Source organism: Calypte anna, chromosome 17 (genome assembly GCF_003957555.1).
Source record: "Calypte anna isolate BGI_N300 chromosome 17, bCalAnn1_v1.p, whole genome shotgun sequence".
NCBI lineage: Eukaryota > Metazoa > Chordata > Aves > Apodiformes > Trochilidae > Calypte > Calypte anna.
The window spans coordinates 4,354,839-4,374,309 of NC_044262.1; the positions used below are offsets into that span (position 1 = coordinate 4,354,839).

Sequence of the window (19,471 nt, forward strand, 5' to 3'; positions counted from 1 at the left end):
AGCTCGAACAGAGAGAGGCTTTATGGCTCCACACGCCAAGAGACTCAGCCGGGGCTGCCAAGGAAACCCAGGAGGAGGAGAAGCATTACAAGATCCGAGCAAAATCTCACCCAGAGCCTATCTAGGACAAAGCTGGAGGCAGAGAATGTTTTAAAAGGCTTTTATTGCAGAAACTTTTTTTTTTTCTGTTACAGGATTTTGTTGTACCCCTCTTCTCCCCTCCCCTTGGCTTTCCTCATCTTCCCATTTCTACCTTTTCTAGCAATGATTGGCAGCTTTTACTACAGCAGCAGCTCAGCCATCCAAGTGTACCTGTGTTAGCAAGGGGAATAACACCTCCGGGGAAGGAACTCACCCTGTCTGAGCAAACAACTGGGGGGGATGAGAACAGACAAGCCCAGCCTAAGGCAAACGCAGCGCAGAGGAGGGCAGGCAGCAGCAGTGAAGATGATGAACCTGCCTCCTTCCAACTTGGGTTTGAGTCCACTCCCAGCTGCAGGCCATGCAGGTTCGTTGTTTTTCAGCCAGCTCCAAGAATCATCACCTGGAATCTTCCCTCTGCTCCCCGGGCCTGGCAAAGCTCATGGCTGTGAACTCAGGACAGAGAAGAGCCTTGGGCCTGCCCATGCCATTTACAAACACGCTGGACTTGAGTCGCTGCGGCTGGATTTGGACGAGGCTGAATATCGGTTGGTTACCAGCAGCGGGCTCTGAAGTGGGGGCTCTGAAGTGGGGGTTTCTCTGATGCAGGCACAGCATAGCCCGTGGGTATGTTTAGCAAGGCAGGCTGTGGTGGGGAAAATGTGAGAGGAGTCACCGGAGAAGTCAGGCAGGGGAACTGCTCATTGGAATTCCTTCCCTGAGGATGGAGCGACTCCTCTGTCTCTGTTGGGCAGGGGATGGGGAAGGCTCCTGGGGGTGCCCCCAGGCCAAGCTACCTGAGGGCTGGTGCACTGAGCTGCTCCCCAGCAGCTCCTGGAGAGCAGAGCAGGGGTGGGCAGGAGATGGTGCGGACTGAGCTTACAGCCAACCCTCGGGCAGAGCCACTGCTCACCGGGTACTACCGGGCTCTGCCGGAGCCGACCTGAAACACAGGTGAGCAGGGCAGGGGGAGTGCAGGAAGGGCCACCCTGCCTGGATGCTCCTGGAAGCATGTTCCAGACCTGTGGTGACAATGCTATCCTCCCTGACCCCTTCCCTCTGCTCTCTCCGTGGCCTCCCAGCTGGCAGGCAGGCCAGTGCCTGTCCCAGGAAACTTCTGGAAAGCAAAGAGCACCCATGGGTGAGCAGAGCCGCACACACCCACTTCTGCTGCACCCACAGGACTTCCTCAGGGTGTGCAGTAAGAAGCCTCCCCCTCCCACTAAGGAAAAGGGTTAAAATGCACTGATTTTCTTCCCTGGGTCTCTGCCTTTAACTGTTAATCTCCAGCCTCAGCCCTTTCCTGGCCAGGCTGCAGCAAACGCAGCTCCCCATCACTCCCCACTTGCACAGAACACAGGGAAAGCTGATCAATTCTGTCCATCACAGTGACAGAAAGATAATTTGCTGCCCTTATCACTCTCTGCTGTCTCAGGCCAGGCAAAGGTTTGCTTCCCCTCCAAACAAATGGTTATAAATTGACATTGTTTGTGGGCTAGTAATTCACACTGCCTCAGCTCAGGTGTGAACGAGGCATAAGGCACCAGAAAAACACACCAAAAAAAGCCTGTATCTCTCCTACGTCCCAAAAATAAATATCATGACAAGTGGAAAGCCACTACAGAGGGCTCTGTAATGTCTGCCACCTTTGGAGAAAAACTAGTAAAGTTACCTTCTGTTTCTTTGCACTTAATGTCTCGCCCTTCCCTGATCATCCCTGTGGCTGGCGCAGACTGCACCAGCACCAAGTATTGTGTTAAAAGAATCCCAGTTCCAAGCAGCCCACCTTTGCCCCAAAGCAGGCCCAAGTCCCCCAGAACACCTCAATGTCTACCAAGCCACATCATCCTTCTCAAGGTTCAGCAACCCCTCTTCCTCCCATCACAAAAAACCCAGTCCCACATGTTACAGGTGCTCTCTGCTCTTTAGGGTACCTGGAAGTGCAGTCAGGAGAGGTGAAATGAGGACCAAAAGATGGATGGTGTTGTGGTGAACAGCAGGCTGCACGCTGGCAGGGCTTTATTTGGATGGCTAGTAAGGAATGAAGCCAGTGGGAAGATGAAGACAGGGCACACGAAGTTCAAGAGAGTTTGGGTGGGTTCATGTTCTTCCTTTTTTTTTGCCCAGGGGTTTGGATTTACATCCTCTTGTTTTCCCAGGAATTCACCCGCCGTGCAGTGTCGAGATGAAAAGCACATTATCCTGGTCCTGGAGTTTATAATCCAGCTCACCCTGCAGGCCCAGAAAAAAAAAAGTTTAATTGTCATTTCCAAATACTAGCTGCTAAGAGAAAACATAAAAAGATGGTGAGTGTTAGGGAGAGCAGAAGGGGCCAGACTGATGTTTTCATCCTAACAGAAGCAAAGGTGAGAAATCAGACAAGGTGCTGGTGCTCAATTACCTCACTCCTCCTTATCCCACTCTGCTTTTTGGAGCAGGGTTTTGAGGGAGCAGTTGGCTCCCTGAGTTAGGGGCTGTGCTTGTTGTTTAGCACAACTCTGGGTTGGCAAGGGAAGATACTCAGCAGTTGCCTGTTTGGGCAGAAATCTCCCCAGGGCTGCCTTCACCTGAAATGGCACCACCTGACCCTGGCCAGGGGGTGTGCTTGGGGCTGGGACCCCAGGCTGTGACTCCCCCTGCATGGAGGTGACCTGCCAACAGCTGCAGGTGTGAAGCCCATTGCCAAAGGACAGGGGACAGGGGTGATCTCCCCTCAGACACTGGCTGGCTGATGAGACTCAGCAGGTTAGAGAAAGGCTCCAGACTTCTGAACAGCCACAGTACAATAACAAGGAGAGAGATCCCAGCCTGCCCCTTCCGCCCTCAAATATGAGATGCTTTGCCTGGGGCAAGAATCAGAAATAACTTCTCTGAGAGCAACCACAGAACAGACAGAGCAATATTTCCAACAAAGAAAGTCAAACTGAAGCAGTACAGACCATTAGTTCCCAGTCTGCATCGTTGATGAGCACCAAAATTCCTGGCCTCCTGCAGAAGAAGAGAGAACAATTAGGATATAGGGCTGCTAAAAAGCCTCACCCATAGTTAAGAAGGGATGTTACAGCACACATCGCAAGCTGACCGCCTGTAAAGCCAAAGAGAAAAAGGAATCCTAGCACGGAGGTGGAACAGGTACAGTCTATGCTCTTTCTAGATCAAATAAAGGAGAAGCAGGAGCAATCCCAGAGCTCATTTGAATCAAAATGCACCATTCCTGAGGATGCTCTGAGATGACTACATTGGCTACATTTCCCTAGCATGTAGAAAAGCCAGGTAATTAAATCCCACACACTACAGCCGAGCACAGAGAGCTCGATGTGAAGGTAAGGGAAGGCAGGGAAAGCTACTCTGCTGCCCCTTCCCAAGGCAGTAAACGCCCAGGATCCACTCCCAGCCCCTGATTACAGGCAAAGGGATTCCCCCTCTTTGATCTTCAGTGTCCTGCAATTGTCTCTCCTGTTACTAGGGGACCTGGCACAGGATTCAGCTCACAAAGATCCGTGACGAATGCTAAACACCCCCAGCGCCCCCCCGCAGGCAGGGATGGTTTGCACAGCTCACTCTGCTCCATTTCTCTTGGCTTTTTTTTTTTTTCCCTCCACGAGGTTGGCCCCATTTTGACAATAAAAATACATTTCCCAGAAGAAATATTTGTTGGCATTTCTCCGAGTGACTGCTTTAGTCCCAGTGATGTCAGCAGGGAACGGACAGACCTGCTAAAACTCCTGGAATTGAGGGTACATGCCCTGTGCTGCTCCAGGTGACACAGAGAGAAAGCATACCTGGCCCTGCCTCCTATTTAAGGTTCAAATTGTCAAACATTTGGGGTGAGGGCTGCAAAAGACAGACTGCTGCCCATGGAACAGGGTGAGGTGGAGTGTGGGACACCCCTCCCATTACCACTTTAGCAAATCCTGTATTTTCATGGTCATTAACCTGCTTCTTGCAATGGGAAGAAAGTATCCCAAACCATGAGGATCAGCAGGGAAACACAGGATTCACAACAGCTGAACTTACACAGATTCCCCTTGCATAAATAATTCTGGTCGTTCTTTCAACAGATTCTGTTTGATCCACTTCAGCAGGTTTCTGATATCCCCTGAAAGGAGAAAGGAGAGCAGTTTACAAACCAGCAGACACCAAGTGATTGTTTATCCACACAAGAGTAGATGAGGAACACACAGGGTGGAGGGGAAGAACTGCAAATCTCCAGTCAAAGGAGCCACCCAACAGGACTGTCCCTCCCCAGCCCTGCTCCAGGGGACCCCAGGTTTTGGTAGAAGAGGTTTCCCACAGAACACACACCCCACAAAGACTGAGAGCAGTTCATGCTGAAGCACCAATCCAGCAGGAGACCCACGATGCTTATTCACACATCCTAAGCTCTGAACATGCCCTTATCATCTCACAAACTGATGTTTAACTGATGTCTATGTTAATTAGATTTTAAAAGTCCAAGCAAGAAATCCTAAGAACCTGCAAAGAATGAAGGGAGACACTCTTGGTACCAAATCCTGCATGAGTTCTGTGACACAAACATGCACATAACCATGCATTGAACACAGAGGCAGGCAGCAGCCCCCCTGGTTATTTTGGGCTTGCAGCATCCCTCAGCATCACACCTGATGCCCTGGAGTGTTCCCCACGCCGTGCCTGCTCCCTCCCCTCTACTCTTTGTGCTTATAGCTTCTTTATTAAAGCTCAGCCTTTATCTTTCCATTTCAGTAGGTGACAGGAAGGATTTGTCTTCATGTAAAAGGAGGAGGAGACAGTGCTGGCGGGTTTTTATAGTATCAATTTTACTTTGTGAGGCAAAAACAATTTCTTTAGTGATAGCATCAGTTAATTTCCTATTGGAGAGGTGAGAAGCGATGGGGTGGGGGGGAATAATCCCTTACAGGGTTTAGAGAAGCTGACAAATTGCAATGTGGAGTTCTCCTGCTTTTGCTTCTATATTTCACTGTTCCACAAACCACTTCATCATTCTGAATCCACAATCAGTTATTCTCCTGGGGCTCCTTTAAACAGCCTTCTGAAAGCCCCCAAAGAGTTTTGTTTGTCTTTGAGGAGTGAGGAAGCTTTCCAAAGGCACAAATCTGCCAGCCAGGGCTGGAGCCCTGCTCACTGGATGAGCAGGGATGGGTTTCCACATCTTCCTCACGTGTGGTAATCTCATCATACTCAGGGGAGCCTTTCTGCATGTACCTCTCCAAGCTAAAATCAAACTCTGTGTACGATTCCCCATCTGTTTGCTTCACGACCAGCAAAAATAAATGCACTTGTAGCAGCTTGATTCGGCCCCTGCCTTATCTCAGGACTTTATGGGATCATGGGTGTTACCCCGGGCAGACCTGGGATTCTTCCAAATAATGTTACCCTCATCACTTCTGTCACCGCAAGGATGAACAGCTCTGGTGTAGGCAGGTGCACATCAACTAGAGGATGGGGACATGTCCATCTGTAGCAGATGGGGGCCTCTTTTAGCAGGGAAGGGGGGAGGGGGATGCTCTGAGATTCCCTCTGTTTCCCCCATTGGTTTCCTAGGGCACTGCTGTCTCTGGATGACAGCCTGTACACTGCGGGGCTGCCCGGAGCACGACAGGTATTGGTGCCTCCGAGCACTGTATTGCTCTCATCAGAGCAAAAAAAAGAGCCACTCTGTGCCTTCAAACTGCCCAGTGAGCTGGATCACCTGCCTGGGGCTGACCCACCACTCCCTTGTGATGATAAGAGCACAAAAATAGATAATTTTCTGCCACTATCCCAGCAACGTGCACCGGGGGTGGTGAGCCCTGCTCAGAAGGTACAGACAGACCATGGTGGTCAGTCAGCTGCCACAACAAGAGTTCACTGGATTTGCCTTCCCCTGAAAAATGCTGCTGCAACGTAAAGCCCTCAGGATCTCACACCCAAGCAGCTCCTGCTCTCCACCACCAAGAAATGAAAGCTGGAGAGGAAGAAAGATGGAGAGGAGCCTTCAGGAGAAGGAGGGAGGGGGTGTGTGGAGGGGACACCAGCCCCACCGTAGCAACGCCCGCGAGCTGTTTCATATTTATGCATTTGCAGCAGGGCACACAACAATGAGCTGTGCCATATACCATTCTCCTTGGGTGGAATAAGCAGCCCTTTCCTCTGGGACCTTTCAGGAGAGATCATTTCAACAGAAACACGCTGCACCAGCTGGATAAAAGACAGCCACCTAGCAGCAGCCTGGACGAAGGGGCGAGAGGACTGATTTATTCCAGGCTGTGCTGGTAGACTCCCTCACCCCTATCCCTTCCATAATAAATGTTATTTTCAGCCCCACCTGAGCCTACATCCATTTACGCCTCCCCAGATACTGAAGAATTTAGATAGTAGGAAAAAAAACCAAACTAAACCCCTGTGCATGCCTGGAGCTTCCCCACTCCAAACATCCACAAAAACCAAGACCCTGTCTCCACAGCCAACCTGAGCACATCATAATTTTGGCTGCTTTCTTAGCATTATATTCCAACACCCCCCCCTTCACACCTCTACATTCTATACACCAATATTACTAGAATAAATCAATTATAAAGGATAAGAGAAGACCAGAGCCACACCAAAGCCATCTCTCCAAGAGTAGGATATTGAAAAGGAAGGAGATGACTTCCATTGCAAGCGGTCTGGGGAGAAGCCATCTTGCAGCTCAGTGCCTGGAACAGCAATCCTGATCAACAGCTCAGGACTCTCTGTGTAATCATGATGGAAATAATAAGCAGTAAATTACAGCACAACTGCTTATCTCTTACTGTTGACATACGTAGCATTCCTAAGACATTTTCTTTCTGGTACTACACTACAGGGTCTAACAAGTTCCCAGCTCCCTGGGCTGTGGATTTGCTGTGCAAACAGCAGGTCCTCTACACATTTCATACAAGGAGGGGAAAAAAAAAAACTCCACCTGGCCAGGCATGGCATCTGCTGACAAATTAAACAGTCACTATGAGGCAGCAATTTTGCACTGGTGCTGGTTCTCAAGCTGGTCCCCATCACGGGAGAGAGGCAAGCACTATTTGCAGGAGCACAATTGCACCATGTGTGCTGCAACTTGGCTGCAAAAGCACCCGTGCATTTTGTCCCAGCAGTGAGGTTCAGGGCAGAGCTGAGACCATGCAGAGTTTCACTCCCACATCATCAACTCCAGCCCAACTCATCCCAGCAATGAAATATTTTTATCATTGCTGCACAGCCTCAGTGAAATCCTTTTAGTAGCCTGCTCCATTTCATTCGCAGCAAACAAACATCCACACTGAAAAATCCACCCCAATTATTGTTAAATGTCCTCAGCACTGGAAGCATCAGCAGAGAAGCCAGAGAGGACTGGCCAAGGAAGATGAAATATTCTCAAACTGCAAAGGAGGGGCTGAAGCACATGGTAGGAAAACCCTGTCTAGTTTGTACACAGAGACATCTTCTGTTGCCTGTGCTAACAGTATATCAAACCTCTCCAAATTATCAGGAAAAATAATCTGAAGTTAATTACAAAAAAAGGTAAAAAAAAAAAAAAAGAAAAACTGACAAATGTTTGAGAAAACTGCTTAGTTCAAGTGCACAGATGGGAGCTCAAATCCACAATACATGCATAAAACAAATCACCCAGCGAAACACACAGCTCAGGGAAATGAAGTGTGTGCTTGCAGTGACACAAAGTCATTGGCTTGTCACACAAGCGGACAGGATACAAAAACTGCAGCAAGCGTGCACACAAAAACCCAACAGTGTCGGCTCATTTTCAGCCCAGCTGCATCATAAACACTCCTGGTTGTGGCAGACAGAACTGCACAGTCTGCTCGGTCCTCTTGTGTATCCTCCAAGGCCTGATCTTCTGCATTACCAACTGTTCCTTGATGAAGAATCTGCTGAGCTTCCTCTGCAAGAGAAATGCGTCTAAGGCTCCATTTTAGCACTGCCTGGAACAAGGGCTTGAGTTCATTTGCACCCTCAAAACCAGGGCTGGGATCCATAGATCTTTCCCAGCTCAATAAAACCTCCTGGGCCTGACAGATTCATCAGTGATAACTCAGCAAAGGGAGCACTTGCTGTCTGCAGAGAGAAAGCAGGTGCCTCAAGTAAGAGACACCAAGCTGGGTGTTGCACTAGAAGGATCTTGCACCAATCTGATAAATGTGCAGAAACACAGCAGGATTTTGCACAGCCCTAATACCAGTTGACAGGGACAGGCAGCACTCAGCTCCCTGGCAGACTCACACACAGACCAACACCTCCATGTCCTGCCTGCCTTAAAACCAACATACAAACAGGCAGAAAGCACACCGTGGCCTTGAAAAGCACCCACAGGGTGTAATTACACTCATATTCTCACCTTGGCTGTAGAACTGGGAGCTTATTTCAGGGAAATAGGGGAACCCTATAATGGCTGAACCATGAAAAATTCCCTTCTGGTCTGCAATAAATAAGATCTATGCAGCATTGGTCACTAAGGGGTCAGTGCTGCAAGAGCACAGCACTTTCCTGGGCTGCCTTGTGGATACCTCCCCGTGGGGTACCATTTCTTTGACCCAGAATAAGATCATTTATCATACTGACCATGGCTGAGCTCCAATTTGCTGAGGTCACTAACTCTGGACGAGCACTGCTCCACCCACATTCTCAGCCACCGGCCTGTAACCATGACAAAGCCCCTTCCCTGCAGCTCCTCTGCCATTATTCCCCCTTCCTGCATGGAAATGTATGGAAAAACGATTTGTATTCACTTTCCCCCACTTTAACAGATTGGTTTTTAAAACAGACCAGCTCCTGATACCTGCTGCCCCTCCAGGTAAATGCCTGCTCCCTGATTTTGAACCTGACAGCCCTCAGGAATCTCCTCTCCAGAAGAGCTTGTCACAAAACCTGACCTAGGGGATCCCTTGGACTCCTCCAGCCTCCCATCTGATATGGAAATCCTCCACTGAAGCAGAGGATGGAGTGCCACACTCTGCAGAAGAAGACTTGGAATAACTGATACAAATGGAGTCACAGGCAAATGGGTTTGGTACTGTGCAGAGAGAGCAGCAAGGAAAAATTCTGCAGATGAGAAAAATCCATTTTGTCTGACAAGTGTAGAAGCCAGTCCTGCCACGTGCTGGAGTGGGCAGTGATTTAAGTACTAGGGAAAAAATTAGGGGGTAACTATAGCTAGACATAAGAGAATCCAAATCATTGCTCTCATCTGTTCTTGTCTGCTACAAACAAACATCAAGGTCTTGGCTTCTCTAATCTATAATTGGGTTATGACATCTTTTTCTCACTTCTCAGGCAGGACAGCAATGCTCTTCTCCACTTCCTTGTGTTCCCACAAGGTGAAGGAATCACAAGAGTCTTTCACAGCCCTCCTGTAAGCAGCAAAGACTCAGACCCCAGCCATCACACACCCAGCAATTCTCAGCACTGAGATTTTAATCACAGCTCCCATGAACAGGAAAGGAGCTGCTTTGCATCTTCCTCTCCCTGGCAGGAGAACACAAGTTCAAGGGATCTCCAATACTACTTGGTAGCCAGCAGCAAACCTCCAGATCCATCAGCTCCCATAACAAAAAAAAGTAGCTCTGAGCTGATCCTCAGGGTAAACCTAATCCCTACTCATTTCCAAAGTCAGAGCATCTAATCCCACAACACCCAATGCTATTGTCACTTCAGGCTCCTAAATAAATGCCACTGCACCAAACTGTCTCTTTTAATTAGGATCACAGATCACTAGTGCTGACCCAGGGCCTTGCCTCTCGTTCAAAATTGTCAAAGGAAGGGACCAAAAGAGTCTCAAAGACTGTTGCACTGGCAGTGAAGTGCCAGACTGGGACTTGCAGACATCAAAAACAAAATCTCCTTAACAGAGACTGTGATTTTATCTCTCTGCCAGTGCAGAATTATCCTCAAAAAAAGACTATCCAGAGTCTTGCCTGCTCTGATTTTAAGATGCTCGAGCAATGTAGACCTGTACCAAACCCCAAGGAGACTGTGCCAAGGTCTGATGGCTTTTGCAGTCAGGAATCTTCTGCTAATGCACCAAACTCCCATTTCTTCATCCCTCCCTATCAATCTATGCTAGGTGATACTGCGTCACCCTGGCTATAATCTGTCCTTCCCAGTGATAAAGGAGATATCCCACCTCATCACTTTTCCATTCATTCATCCTGCTTAACCTTGAATGTTGCTGGTTAATTTTTTTTTTTTTTAGCTGCTCAGGAAGACAATTCAGAGAATGCATTACAAACCATGGACGTGAAGCACAGCCAAAACCCATAAAACTGAAATTTCCTCTCTCCTCTTTTCCCAGCTTCTGGGTTTTGTGTGCCTGCACACACACTGAGGGTTAAAAAGGAAAACCTGATCTCTATCACAAAGCACTCCAGACAAAGGTGGCTGCTCCTGCCAGCATGCAGAGGGATTCCCCAGCAGCCTGGCACTGCCCTGCAGCAGCCAGCCTGGCCGAGGGAATCCCCTGGGCTGGGTTCTCCCTGGCACTGCCAGCTGGATCAGAAAATGCCTTGAAGTCAATTCCTTGCCCCCCTCCCATCCTGGCTGGTGGCTTGGAGTCCCCTCTGGCTGCTGGATGAGTCAGTGTCTCAGCTCAGTAACTGCCACGATTTTTATTCCTCTAAATACAGAAATCGTGCAGAGTCCAGTCCTCATCTCTCACTTCCAGGCTCGAATCTTCTTTGCTGTTGTTAGACTTTCATACACAGCAAGCACCATTAAACCGATTCCTGCCCACCCAACCCAGCCACCCCCACAGATACTCCAAGCCTCTCAGTCTTACTTGAAAGGGGAAAAGAAAGGGCCAGTGAGATGATCAGGGTGGAGGAGAGGGGGGTAAGATTTACAAGTGAATGGAGGTAAGAATGGAGCAGTTTGTGGGATAAAGGGGCTGCAGAGGGAGCTTTACAGATGTGCAGAGGGACGGCGGCTCATTGTTTAATTAAGCAGAAAGTGGCTCTTTTGAAAAGCAATTTTGCACAGGAGCTCTGAGCTCAGCAAACAACTCCTGCGAGTGAGGGCAAGAGGAGAAAGGAACAGCTGGCCCGGAGCCGTGTGAACCGCATGCTAAGCGGTTTAAAGGGCCCGGATCCTCCTCCCCAGCCCTGCTCCGCTGCCACCCTCTGAACAGCGCTGTCAGCACCGCAAATCCCACCGAGAGAAAAGAGGGAGCGGGGAGGGGGGTGGCTGGAACCGAAAGGTTATCCTGCTAGGTGTCTGCACTGCAATACAGCGGCTGGGAAGGAGGGTGGAACAGCCAGGCTTTGTTGTCCCAGGGATTTGGTCACACACAAGAGATGGTTTCTCGGTGCCTGGGAAGCTCCTTTCACAATGAGTCGGGATGAGCTGACGCGCTGAGGAGGCTCCGCGACCTCCCGGGAGAGCGCAGGGACATCTCCTGCAAGGGCACGGATTCCTCCCTCCCTTCCCTCTGAAGGATTCGTTCCTTAAGCAGAGGGGACGTGTGGCTTCGCTGGGAGGGTCACCCAAAGCTGGGGACCCCACTGTGGCTGCCACGGCCACAGGGATCCCTCCACCCTGTTCCTGCTGCCCCCCAGCATCCCACCCGGCTCCCGAGAGCAGCCAGGAGCCAGGGCTGAGCTTGAGCAGCCTGAGGTCTCACCCTGAGCAACCCACCGAGCCCCTTTTTCTTGCCAGGCAATGTATAATTACCTGCCTGAGAGAGATGCACAAGCAGGGGAATAACCCCAGAGTTCTTTAAGACCTGTGAGCACCCACACACCCTGGTTGAAAAGAGCTGACTGCATGAAATTCCATAGAGCTATGGGGCTTGGGGTTTTTTTTAATCATTCTTCTAATAAGTCTCTGCGTTACCAAATGTATTTTTATTCTTTCTTTAGAGCCAGTTTTAAAATGCTAGAAATAATAAACAGAGCAATAAAAGCATTCCAGAATAGTAATAACTTAACTCCAACCTGGCACCTAGCAATAGCTAGGGCTTTTTTACAGATGCCAGTGCAACTCTGGATTTTACACTTTGTTATGGCATCACTCCCCAGACAACTTCAAACACATGCTGTAATTTTGAAGCCACTCTGCCAGTAACACAGGTTTGATCTCTTGAGATCCCCAGGCTTTTCTCTGAGAAGATGAATGCTCCCAGCTCCCCAGAAGTCCTCCATGCTGTGCAGAACAAGGCCCCTGGATAGCAAAGCTCTTGAGGAGCATGGGCTGCCCTTCTCGATGGAGATTTAACTTAAACAGCACTTGGCAGATTATTTTCATTTTCCCTCTAAAAAATCTGATTAGCATCAAGCTTTTTTTCCCTGGGGTTTTGGTAAAGGGAAACCACAAACAATTACCAAAACACACAGATTAAAAGTTTATCCTTCCAGACTTGTAAGTGCCAAAACACACAGTGAATTCTTGATTATCCCAGAAGGTCACAGTGATCACTGCTGAAACTGGCCACTGCTGCTCAAAAAAAAAACCAAGTCCCATCACTGAAACCACAGGAGAAGTTGGAATTTGAAAGCCTGGACCTGCAGCTGATCAGCCTGCAGCACAACTGCCAAAAACTTTACAAACAGCCCCAACCTCTGGATACAACACCCAGCAAAAGAGCACAGCAGAGAGGTTTTGCAAACCCTCTTCATCAGCACGATGCTGCTGAGCTGAACCTGACATGCCTACAAGGGTTAAAGAATGCCAGTGACTTCCCACCCCTCCAACAGCATGCATGCAACTCGAATGGCCATAGACAAATCCACCACTGTGAGCCCCAGGGAGATGGAGGAAGGAGCTCCGGCACCACTTGCAGAGCAGTCATACAATGATCTATTTGATTACTGAAGCACTTGGTTAAATTACTGTGGCTTGTTTCAGGAGGAAGCTGCCAAATACATTTTCAGATTTTAATTTAGGGTTTCTCTCTTTTATGCTCCATTGTCTCTAACAGCCTCTTAGATGCCTGAAAATAAAGTTGATTTCCCTGCCAATTTAATCCTCTCTCCATGTGACAAATATCGTTATTCCCCCAGCTGCTTTCTCCCACACACTGTTTTCATGCAGAATAAACCAACAGGGCATTGATGCCTTCAGATCCTCCAACAGCATTATCAATGGGCTCATCAAAAGAGCCAGCAGAATGGGACAGGTTTCTTGTTTAACTTGAGGTCTTCTTCCTGTAGCAGCTCTAAAAGATGACACGGTCCTGCCCAAAGCGTGGTGTCTGTAACTCTGCCTGTCCTGCAGCTGCCTCACACCTCTCCAAGTTCCTCCTCAGCAGCAACTTCAACACACAGGCTAAGACAGATCCTCTCTGGAAATAGAGAGCTGTGGTTTTACAGACATTAGGACACAAAAAGCCCCTTGGATAATAAAAATAGGTCCTGCGACACTGCTGTACCCCTTGTGGCTTGTTCTTGGCCCATTTGCAGCTTCCTTCCTCCTGCCTTTCCTATTCCCTCCAGGAGCCCATCTCCAGGCATCAGAAAAGGACAGGGAATCAAACCCTCTTGGAAATGTTGAGAGGATCTGGAACCCACCTATTTCCCACCCAGTGCAGTTACCAGGAAAAAGGAAACACCCCATTAAAAATTTGCTCAAACAACATTGCTGTCACTGCCCTTGCCAGCTGTGGAGCACAGCTTGTTTTAGTCACATCAATATTTATAGGTAGTTCTTCAAATAATTTTCTACCTCTCCTCCCCTCTAGGATATATATAAAAATGCCTAAACAATTAAAATATAGCTGGGTCTGACATCCCAGAGAGAAGGAGCTGCTCTGCAAAAAGGAGGACAAAGACAAAAATAACCTAGAAAGAAAGGAAGAGTGGGTAAGAGAGGCCAAAATGGCCAAAAATAAGCTTGATGGCTAATGAAATTAGTTAAAATGGGGCTAGAAGTGCAGTCTTCAAGTGGTGTTCATACTACTGATCTTTCCCCAGAGTATTAAGTGATGGACATACAGGGTAAGGTAAGCAACAGGATTCACTGTGGAGAACTCAGCTATTTGATTTCTCTAATCATTGTAATTCTGGCTGCACAAGGGCAGCAGGGAACATACTATATTTATCTTTATTTACCCAGAGGCAGGTGAATTAAATTTTCTTCATGGGAATGAAGAAAACACAGGGCATTAGGAACAATACAAATTTGCAAGAATTTATGAAATTTCCAATTTACTTGTTTCTAATACATTTCTACTGATTCCTCAACACTACAACTTAATTTTTATCTGGAATCACCATGAGGGGTGCCTCCAGCAATCCTTTACTGACAGACATTAACTCCACATCTGCCCATCTCACCCCTGTGCTGGCTGTAAATGTGGCTATAGCAGAAGCCTCACATTGTGGATTGCAGCAGCTGAGGAGCTGCTCAACCAGATCAAAAACCAAAAGCTGAAACCTCTTTGTCACTGAATACTCATGAAAAAGAGAGGCTGCTAAAACCAGGGGAGCTTGCAACTGGGCACACTGCTTGTTCTTCCACTCCTGTTATGGGGATAGCAGCATCTGAAAAACAAGGCAGTGTGAAAAGCTGGGAGCAATAATGAGATGTATGAATCTGGAATGAATCACTGAGGACCATGAGTTTCAACCTTGAGATTGAGACAGATCTCCAAGGAAAGGTTTATCCTTTAGGATAAATACAGCTCCCAGTGAAGTCTTCCCAGCAACTTCAAGTGGATTGCATTAGGCCACATACAACTGCACCACTGAAAAACATGGGGCTGGAAGAATCATTCCTTGATATTAATACTCCCCTTCCCCTGGCAGAGATAAACATGCAATAACACCTTCTTCCTGAGCATGGTTTGAACACCAGCAATGTGGTGGGTATCAGTGGGTATGTTAAATTTACAGAACACTGAAGAAAACAATGCTCTAGCCCCCAGGTTTATAAACCAACCAAATGAGTGTTTTGGCATTTCTTTACTATCTTCCATTTAAGGATCCTACGTGCTTCAAGTGTTGGAATGTAATGCCCAACTCTCCTGTGACACATGAAAGCATGACTGCTACTTCACTAGCAACAGGGGAAAGTTTAGCAACACGACTAAACTCACAAAGCAAATCAGCATCAGGTCATGTTTCTGAATCTCTAGTCCCTGTCCTTACCCAGAAGATAACACCCCATTCCAGTGCTCCTATTTTATTTGAGTTACACATACTTATGTCCAAGCATCAAAAGCACCTCTACCAACCTCTAATTACTTCCAGGCATGGCAAGAAGATTTCAGGGCTGAAGGTTCACAGTACATAGATTATGGTATTAACCAGTCATGAGATATTAGTTGTTACCATTCCCTGGTGCTTTGTCTCACTTCTGTTTATAATCCCACCCTCAAACAGCAGGAAGCTTTGCTATCCAGCTGGCAGAACTCAAACCATACCTGGGGCAAAATGAGGTTGCAGCTTAAGTATGCACACACGTGAGGAGAGAGAGGAGAGCTGGTGCAGCACTTCTCAGTACTGGTATTGCAAACCACAAACCAGAGATCAGGACTCTTTGTCACAGGGACACTTGAGCCTTTAGTTTAACAGCAACATCACATTCCAGCACCAGCTTTGCTGTTTTCAACCACACAGTTAATAGAAAACATTGCATGCACTTGGAAGCCAAATGAGAAGATAAAGTACATTTCTGTTACGTTGCTATGCACACCAACATAACTACAAGCACACATAAACATGGCTGGAACCATGTGGAACGTGGAAACCTCAGGACAGGCAAGAAAAAACAAAGGAGAGAGGTTTTTGGTGGCTTCAGGTATCAAGTAAGACAAATGAGGACTTGAGACTGTTGTCTGTCCAGGAGAAAGAAAACAAAGGTCAGAAGGAAGGACTCATTTCATAAGTGCTCAAAGGACAGGAGATGCTCACACTACTTCTGCTTGGTGTTTACTTTGAGGACCAGCCATCACCTGCCAAGCTGTCTGATCCACAGCACGGCTCAAAGTGCTTTCAGAACCCATCGATTCCTGCTGCCAGTTAATGAAACTGCTGCACAAACAACCCAGCTTTGTTCCAGTTGTTGTCATTCTTTCAAGTTATCCAACAGGTTCTAATACTCACAAGGCTCTGGTTGACAGGGCAAAGTCACCTGATGCTTTTTGACACCATCGAACAAGAGTTCTGCACCACCTCTGAAACAAAAACAACGAACCACTGAGATTTTGCTTTATTGTCAGAAGCAAGACAGCACAAAAGAGCCCATTTATACAGATGCCACAACAGAGAAAACAAATGACACAGACTATACTTAGCACAGGATTCTCTTTGTCTTTTTTTTTTTTCCTCCTCTCACAAACCACAAGCTCACAGGGGAAGTTGCCATCTCCCATCCCCAACACACACAGGAGGCTCCACCCTGGCCAGAACCCCAGGGTGCCAGGCAGCCTCCTAACAGAGCAGGGATCCCATCCCAAGGCACCCACAAAGCACCCTGCAATCCAGCCCAGTGCCTCTCCTCTCCCTGCAGCTGACATTCCAAGGGTGTCACAGCCTCACCTGACACTGCTCCTCCCAGCCTCAGGGCATTTTTTTTTTTCACAAAACATGAGAATCCCTTGCATCCTGCTGGGGTAAACATTTCCCCTGCTTTCCACTTGTGAACAGGGTGAGGAAATAACTGGAAGGGAGTCCAGGAGCAAGTCAGCTGCAGGGCCAGCAGCCCTCCAGTCCTGGCAACCCTTTATTGATCTACTTACTACAAAGCATCCCCTCTGACTGGGAGAAGCAAGCAGAGCAAGCAGCCATGGTGACAAATTAGTGTAAAACTAAACAAACACACAATTTTCCTACACTGAACAACCCTCTAAACATCCCTCTGATACTCCAAAGGGCCTGGGGGAACCAGCCTCAGGTGTCCCAGTGATGGCCTCTGCAAGGACCAGAGATCACACCTGAACAAAATGGGATTTAAGTTGGGTCCAGGAACTTAACACTTCCTGAGGCTCTTGGAAAATGTAATTAAGTTTTTGTAACTGCAACTTACAAGCCTGAGGAAGTTCCTCACCTTTATTCCTTTTCTGGCAAAAAAAAAGAGTTGTGAAAATGTTGAGCTTTACAAACACAATGCCTTTTCCTGATGTAAGGCCACAGCCCAAACACAGTCTTAGTACAAACCTTTACCATGGATAACACAGGTAATAACACAATGCACAGGTCAGACAGATGCTGCTCTAAGATGTGGGACACAGAAGCAGAGAGCACGACCAGACTGAACAGAATGGCCAAAGTTTTAACAATCAGGAAACTCCTAAAAAGCTCAACTCAACTGATATCAAACTGAGGCAAAAAGATGACCAAAAGGGCTATAATTGAGGCAAAAAATTCTTCCAAATTAATTCTTTTGGAAAAATTTGCTTATGAAGTTACTTTGGAGAAACACACTGGTGCCTTGCATCCCATGGAAACCAACCCATTAAAGAGAAGTACTTAAAATAAATAACCCCTACCTAAAATATCAGCAAAAATACCTCCAGACATTACTGAGTTCCTTTAAATTGAATATCTAAAAATGCCACACTAGGTTTTCTTGGCTCTGCAATGGAGGAGCACAACAGGACCCTTGTTATGCCCTCAGCAGCATTACTTATATGCAGCAGCTCTCCTAAAGAGCACTCTGTTGGTGCTCTCCCACCAGCTCACAAAAAATAGTTATCTGAAAATTGAAGCAGTGATTATTACCACGGGCTGAGCTTCACACGAGAGAACAAGCCCCAGCAATCATATGAAAAACATTTTTTTATGTAATGAAAACAAGGTCACACTTTGTTACAGTGGGAAATGTAGATTGCAAGATAAGGTCCTTCTGTGACGGGAGAGCTGTGGGGACCTCAGCTGCAGATTTGTACATAGAGAGCTCATTTATGCATTTCCAAGGGAAGCAAAAATGCATCTCACTCTTCTGGGAAAATTAGGAGAGTTACTGCAGCTGGAAGTGGGAAAGAATGAGGAAAGGGTTCTTCAGAAGAGCACTTAAAGGGTTATGGCGTTTCTGTGTTGATGAAAGGGTGAGAAAAAGGAAATAAATGCTGGTCTTTTAGTTTCTGATAAAAGGAGGCTTTAACAAAGTAACACAAGTATTTCCCCAGACTCCCACCGTGCCAGGGGGCAATGCAGATCCTACAGGCACAGAGAGCTGAAAACCAAAACGCTACAAAGCAAGAACCTGACGGTTTTAAACGGAAATAACTGGAACACAAAGCAAAGTGAGTGCACAGGTAGACACACACGTAACAACACACACACGTGTACACACACAGAGAAAAAAAAGCCGAAAAACGAGTGGGAGGTTTTTATAAATAATTTTAATAATTAAAAAAATAATAATTTTAAAGAAGGGTTAAAAGGAGAGGAAGGACAGGACTTGAAGCAGACGTTCACACGGTCAAAGGCGAGGCCCCGGCAGCCCGACCCCGCATCGCACTGCCCGGGCAGCACCGAGGGACAGGGCCTGGCCAGAGCTGCGGGAAACAGTCCCAGCAGTGCCCGGCCCCTCCCGGCGGTACCTGACCCCCGCCATGGCTCCTCGGGGTGTCTATGCCCGCCACCCCGGACCGCAGCCCCGGGGCCCGTGACAGCGACGGCCGCCGGGCCCGGCCTAGCTCGTAGCCGCCCTCCAGGCCGTGCCCAACAGCCTCCCCGCCTCAGGGCCGCGGCCGCCTCACCCCTGGGCCCAGCCCAACCCCGTCCTACCCTCCCCCCAGGTACCCGGCCCCCGCTGCTGCCCCAGGCCCCGCCGCCGCCGCCCGCGCTCACCCGAACTCCACCTGCAGCGACACGGGCGCCGCCATCTTGGCGGCAGCGGGCAGGAGGGGAAGGCGCCCCCGGGCCGCGCCGGAAGTGCCGAGCCGGCTTCCGGCCGCGCCGCGTTGCCCGGCAACGGCCGGAGGGGTGGGAGTGCGGGGGAGGCCCTGGGCACAGCGGGCTCGGCCTGAGGGGTCCCGCCGGGGTCTCGCCGCCTCCCCGCGGCCTCGGTGGGGCTGAGAGCGGCCAGGAGGGTTGGCCTGACCTGGGGAGAGACCAAACCCTAACCCTAACCTGGGGAGAGACCTCAGCCGGGCGCAGGGTCTCCTCAAGGCTACTGGAAGGGGCGCCTGCTACTCTAGAGGATGTTTGCCAGGTTCTTACGCCAGGAGATGCGATTTTAAATATACCCATTTCTGCCTTAAGTTCACATCTTGCAGCACGCAGAGTTCTTTGTCACGTTGAGGATGCTCCTGCTGCCTGCAGCAAGCATTTCCCAATCGAAAGGCTAACTAACACCACGTAGGATGGGCTGCTGCACATGGGAGAAGGCAGCAGCTCAGCATCCCCTTCTGCTCGGGGCAGCCTCTCCCAGCGAGCGCATCCCG

At 48.6% G+C, this 19,471-nt stretch overlaps 1 protein-coding gene across 2 annotated transcripts; it reads right to left on the reverse strand.

The window, feature by feature from the left end:
• Positions 1-507: 507 nt before the first annotated feature.
• Positions 508-18,954, reverse strand: URM1 (ubiquitin related modifier 1). Of its 2 annotated transcripts, XR_003988262.1 has the most exons (6): positions 18,876-18,954; positions 16,185-16,255; positions 4,159-4,240; positions 3,081-3,129; positions 2,076-2,373; positions 508-787 (listed from the first exon to the last, which is right to left on the reverse strand). XR_003988262.1 is itself a non-coding variant. In XM_030461395.1 (5 exons), exons 1-5 carry the CDS (start codon positions 18,908-18,910, stop codon positions 2,305-2,307), a joined length of 306 nt encoding a protein of 101 aa, XP_030317255.1. In that variant the 5' UTR covers positions 18,911-18,954; the 3' UTR covers positions 508-2,304. The 2 variants fall into 2 exon arrangements, 1 of the variants encoding a protein (XP_030317255.1); XM_030461395.1 differs by having other exon boundaries at positions 508-2,373.
• Positions 18,955-19,471: the final 517 nt, after the last annotated feature.